General features: G+C 35.2%; 1 protein-coding gene across 6 annotated transcripts in view; it reads left to right on the forward strand.

The window, feature by feature from the left end:
• SESTD1 (SEC14 and spectrin domain containing 1) overlaps positions 1–5,774 on the forward strand; it is a 54,583-nt gene extending 48,809 nt beyond the window's left edge. For all 6 annotated transcript variants that reach the window (XM_048061468.2, XM_066999099.1, XM_066999098.1 and 3 more), the window contains 3 exons: positions 392–583; positions 1,761–1,882; positions 4,181–5,774. In XM_048061468.2, the coding sequence (XP_047917425.1) occupies positions 392–583; positions 1,761–1,882; positions 4,181–4,310 (444 nt within the window). In that variant the 3' untranslated portion in view covers positions 4,311–5,774. The remainder of the gene's footprint in view (positions 1–391; positions 584–1,760; positions 1,883–4,180) is intronic.
• Positions 5,775–6,000: the final 226 nt, after the last annotated feature.

Genomic DNA, 6,000 nt, shown 5'->3' on the forward strand with positions numbered 1-6,000 from the left:
CATAATTGTGTGCCATAAAGCACCTGGATGCTGTGTGACCAGAAACATGGTGACGGTGGTGTCAGTGAGACAGTCATCTTGGCAGTAGATACCAAGCATACAATGCAAGATACAAGCGGCTATTCTCTGTTTTCCAGAAGGTCTGCCGCTTCGCCAGTATGAACGCTAGAAATTGGTATTTTTCATTATTTTTTGGGGAGCGTATTCTTATAGAACAAAGAACTGTTTGTGGTCATCAGCAGCATTTTCTAGTAGACCAGATTTGTTCAACGTACTCGGTGGATCTAAGCTGAGGAGGTTTCACAAACGTGTCTGCTGTCATTTTAAGATAACTTGCTCTTAAGTTAAATGCAGAGTTCTTATGTGTATCTTCCTGTCCTCCAACTTTTAGAGTACTTATGATTATGGAAGACAGTTACTGCAGGCAACTGTTGTGCTGTGCCAGTCCCTACGATGCACTTCAAGGTCCTCAGGGGACACACTTCCAAGATTGAACAGAGTGTGGAAACAGTTTACATTAACTTCTGAAGAAAGAGTACAGAGGCTGGAAACAGCTGTTGCATTTCATTCAAGTGCTGAAAAGGTGAGTTGTGTTTTTGAGAAGAAAAATCTATCAGAATTTAAGGAAACAATGTAAGAAAAATGAAGTTGTTAGCATTTAAAACAACTTTTTTTTACCTCCCTAAATATAAAAATAAAAGATTTAGAATCTTTTATTAGTTAATTTCAGTACTTAAGGAAAAAAAAAAAAGCCAACCTAGGACATGGTAAAAGAAAAAAATTCAGTCTGTCATTGAAGGAAGGCATGGGCTGCAAAGCAGGTTTGTATGCTCCTTGCTTGTATTCATTTCTTGTTTGTATAAATGGAAGATACTTTGGATCCATAGGCATTGGGAGTTGCTGGTAATTCATGAAAGCAGAAATATATCATCTGTGCTCCCACAGATGGCTGGAAAAGGTTTTACCTGATACCAAATTAGAATTCAGTGGTTCATAAACTTAAAGTTGATTATCTTAGCCCATATTATGGATGTTCTTTCATTATTTCAGTAGTTAATTGCTGTATTTTCAGCAATTGTAAGCAAGTAAGTGGATGGCTGAAAAAAATCATCTGTTCATAAGCGTGATTCTTCTAGCACTGTTGTGGCATTATTAATGAGACTGATGAAATTATATTGCTAATACCTATGGTTCATACAAAAAAAATAAGAAAAGTGTCAGAGGGAAAAGTGGAAGAAAATATGGAATTCAGTACAAATATTGGGTTCCAATCCAGTCTAGAAACTTAGGTTCATATTTTATAAACCGGTCTGAGTTTTCTGCCAGATACAGATATTTGTTTTGAAGCAGCTTGTAACAGGCCCTTCATAATTGATGTTTTTTCCATTTTATGTGACTGTCTTGCAAGCTGCTTGATGTGGACTACCATACTCATGCATTTTGAATTTGTTGTTGGAATGTTGTCTAGCAAAACTTACTTTTTTTAGTTCTCTGTTCCCACTGAACAGTACTGTAAAACATACCAGTACAGAATATTGGTAGCCCCAACCTATCTTCTTACTCAGTGGTAGCTTAACTGATGTTTTTTGTTCTGGAATTTTATGAATATTTTCATTGAGCTCATTTAAATGTGGCAGTGAAGATGCTGAAGGAACATTCACTCTGCCCTGTAATGGCACTTTGGCACTTAAATAAATAAATTACATTCTGTGCCTTGTCTACCTTATTATATTTTTGGGGGTTTTGTTTTTTTATTATAGATACTGCAAGAATGTCCAGAGCAGCCTGAAGCTTTTAATGAAATGGAGCAATTTGATGAAATTGAAGCAGTTGGGAAATCGTTGTTGGACAGATTAACAGTGCCTGTAGTTTATCCTGATGGGTAAGGAAAATGTTATTGTAATGGCTTTTGAATATGTTTTTGGTAAATTTTCATAATGCTTTCAATATGCAGAAGAATCCTGAATGCTTATTGCTTAAATTAAAAAGATAATGCACTAATTCTCATTAATTTTTCCCGTCTTTTCAGAGAAGGCAGGCAGATCTGATTTCAGACTTTCCAAAGACAACATGCCCACTATTCTCACACAGTAATTATTAGATATATGCAGTTATTACACCGGCAAAGTATGTAGAAGCAACAGAAGCGACCAGTCCCAGTGTCTCTCCCTGAAAAAAAAAATCACATTTGAATTGTGATATTTGATTTATTCAGCCTTTTAGCCATCTAAAGTCTTAAGCCAATACATTGAAGATATATTTACATTTGATTTATTCAGCTAATAAAACATTACTTCCTTCATGATCTACTCATACTAATTTAAAATTGGTGGCCGTATCAGGCTACAAAACAAAACTGAATTTGGAATTTCAACCACAATGACAACTATTCTGTTCAGCAAACTAAAGTTGTCTGTTGCAATGTTGAGCTTGTGGTTAACTTCTTCCACCTTAGTATTATCTAGTCCTGGAACTAGTCTCTGGGTATGTAAGAGCACACCGTAATGAATGGGATTTGAAATCTGTGTTTTGATTACTTTGAAATGATATCAAGCAACTTCATTATGGGCTACTTGAAGTTGATCTGAAAAATAGTTAAAAGAAGATGGTCATGAAAATTAGTTTTGTCATATTGCCAAAATATCATGTTCCCTGTGTGTTGTAGTTTTCTTTGGCAAGGAGTATTTGAAGACAGACCAGCAGCTGAACTAGTAGTGATTTTAATGCCTTTCCAGTAGCGTATTTGAAAATAGTGGAGTATTTAACAGCTGCAAGAAAAGAGAAGCGGAGAAATGTTACGTTTGAAACATTTTGGTTTAACTTTCATATAGCAGTTGTAGATGTATAATGACCTGGTAAATACAGTAACTTATTCTTAAAACTGGTGTAATTTGCAGATAGACTACTCAAGCGTAAACGCTAATGTTACTGTTTTGTTAAATTTGCATGGCACCTGTTAGAACCTGGGAAAGCTCTCCATGAAAGAAGGCACTTAGTGCACTTTGTGATTTGAGTCCTAACAGAGTGCTCTTATAATTCTAGATGTATATAATTATGTATTAGGTTGACTGAATCCTGAATGTTACTTACGTCCCCTCTGGCATTTCAGATGGGTTCTGCTTGTCCCCATTTTCAAAGATGGGTGGCATCTTAGCTGTCCCAGATCCCAAGATACCCTGCTGATGTGCCCACAGCATTCTATTTTTAAAGCTAAACATAAACAAAAAATTGCAAAGGGTTCAGCCATTAGTACAAATAATTTTTAAAATGTAGGGATAAAGAAAATGTCATAAAATGCCTGCAGGCATACTTCTTTAGTCTTCATTTTGGACTTAGGTCAGTGTCTTCTTGAAAGTCCGGGTCACTGTTCCCTGTCCTATTCATGGCTTTTAATCTGCATCAAACAAAATGTCTGCCCTTATTTGCGATCACATTTGCAGCTGTGCAATCTATTGTATTTCTGGAGATCCCAAGTCAAACTAGTCAACTTCCATATGGAATAACTTTTCTGTCAGTTTATGTCCATACCCCACTCAATCCCAAGTCCTTTGTCCAGCCACCATTTCCTCTGTGCTTCATAATTAGATTTGATACCTGCTCTTCTGAAAGATTTCTTCTGTTCAAATCCTGGCTTTGCTGACAGCTCAGCTAGTGGTTTCCCTAACATTTCAGCTCTCTTTTGTTATATTTAAATAGGAGAAATCTGATTTAACAGCCATGTGTTCTTTTCAATTTGAGAGAGAGATTATATAATATGACTGTCAGCATGTGGCTGATTTCATATATAGAGTCCTTCAATAAAGCAGCAATTGTATAACCTCAGTCAGAATTCATGTATAGACAGATTTCCTTGATTGTCATAGTATTAAAAACTGCAAGACTGGGTTGGAGAATGGCGATAAAAATAGTGTTGGGAAGTCTCTAGTAGAGCTTACAGAACGGTGCCCTGCTGTTTAGAGAATATTTTGGATGTAAGAGGGTCATTTGCTATTTTATAGTAATTTCATCAGGATTGCCAGACAAGTCTCATCACTGCATCTACAAAGCTTTTTAAAGGTAGTTTTTAAATTTCAAGAGAAAAAGTGCCTATTTTCCTTATGTTTCTTGTTTTATAGATTGTCATTCACATGTATATTTGCACAGTCTAACTTGTCGCTGATTTCTTTTTTGTCTTTTTTAGTTCTGAGCAGTACTTCGGGAGCCCAAGTGATATGGCGTCTGCAGCAGAACACATTAGAGAGAAGATGAAGCTAGTTAGCCTGAAAAAGCAGCAGCTGAGACAACCAGAAGTCACTACCCCAGAGAGCTAATACTGACCCTTGTCTATCAATTCATAATAGGACTTCAGTTTGTAATCCAGCATGTTGTTTGCATATTACAGAATTTGGCATAATATATTAAAATGCATTTCACAGCTGTTATGTCTCATCTTTTTTTCAAAGTAAATGTTCTCAGCATCTTAACATTGTACATCTATCAAGCCATAATTATTTAACATGCTATGAAACCATAGATTCCAAGTATCGTATGAAAAGGAACTGTAAACTTTGCACTGAAATTTGCTGTAAAGCTTTATCTGACCTGTCAGCTGCTTCTTAGTTAAACAGCTGATGCAAGCTTTGAATGGTGCTAATGAAAGTGTTAGGAGTTCCATATTACAAAATTGTAGTTCTTTGCTTCCCCCTATGCCCAGGTGATGTGGTAATTTTAGACTGTAGGTAAAGTACCTGCAGTGTAGACAGTGGTGACCCTATAATTTTAAGATTTTAATTTGAAATACTTTAAAATAAAAGAGATCATTTATTGTGCCAGTATGCAACCTACCCATCAAATCTTTGGTATATCAGATTCATTAAACATATGTTTTCCTATTTGTATTGATAATGTATTAAAAGCTGTTTGTGCTTAATAAAAATCATCTTTTTAAAATCTAATATAAATCTGTTCTGGCCTGTGTTCCCAAATGTTATTGTTATATTTTGTGATAAATGGTAGTAAACACCCTCACTTCCCCAATATATTTACGCCTCATTTTTGTTATGAACTTTGTTATGAATTCTTTAACACTGTACCTGTAAGAGGAACTGCTCTAAACAATTATTATACAGGAGTGAGAGGCTGTGCCTTTTTTTTTTGCTGATAGCAGAACTCACACAAAGCTAAGATACTATGTGCCTAAGTCAGTGTTTTATTAACAATAGTTGTCTTCCCAGGTAAGACTGATATACATCTCTTGTGCTTTATTTTTAGGTCTTGTTTCTTTTTGAATTGGGAATCTTGAATAATGTGAATGCCCTTGGTGTGTAGTACCTTTGAGGTTAAAGATGTTTGTCTAATATGAAATTGTTAACATGATGTTTGTAAACATTGTAAAACCATGAGATTAGTCATAAAGTGAAATTTATTAAGGGAAGGGAATTGGATTGAAACAAAATCAGCTGTGTGCTTAATTTAGCTAACTTCTTACTCTTCAGGACTTAACCTGCATAACTTGAATATTATATTTGCTGGAAGGTGGTGTGGTATCTGACCATTTTAGAATACTGTGAGGAACAAACAACTAGATCTAAGCGTATTGTGTTGTCATCTAACTATATTGTGCTCACAGTAAAGATCAGTGCCTGCAGGAAAAGAACATTTTATTGCTCACTAGGTTTTCTTGATGCATCTGTCATTCAAATGTTGTATTTACTTGTCTCAGTTTTTTCCATATTTTTTCCACAGGAAAGTGATGCGTCAAATAAAGCAATTTCTCTTCAAACACAACAAAAAAACATTCGAAATCAATGGTTTCTCTTTGATAAAGTGATAAAGGTATTTTTTCCCCCTCTCAGGGTATTTTGGCAGAGGAAATCCAATTATTCTTCTGATGCATTTGATGTAGTACTGCAGTATTACATTAATACTAGCTTAAAATCAACTGTAGTTTCACAGACCTTTTTTATATAGACTTTTTCAATGTAATAATTTAAAATTGGATTTGGTTGTTCAATTCTCTTT

The sequence above is a fragment of the Anser cygnoides genome, chromosome 6 (assembly GCF_040182565.1).
Source record: "Anser cygnoides isolate HZ-2024a breed goose chromosome 6, Taihu_goose_T2T_genome, whole genome shotgun sequence".
In the NCBI taxonomy this organism is placed as follows: Eukaryota; Metazoa; Chordata; class Aves; order Anseriformes; family Anatidae; genus Anser; species Anser cygnoides.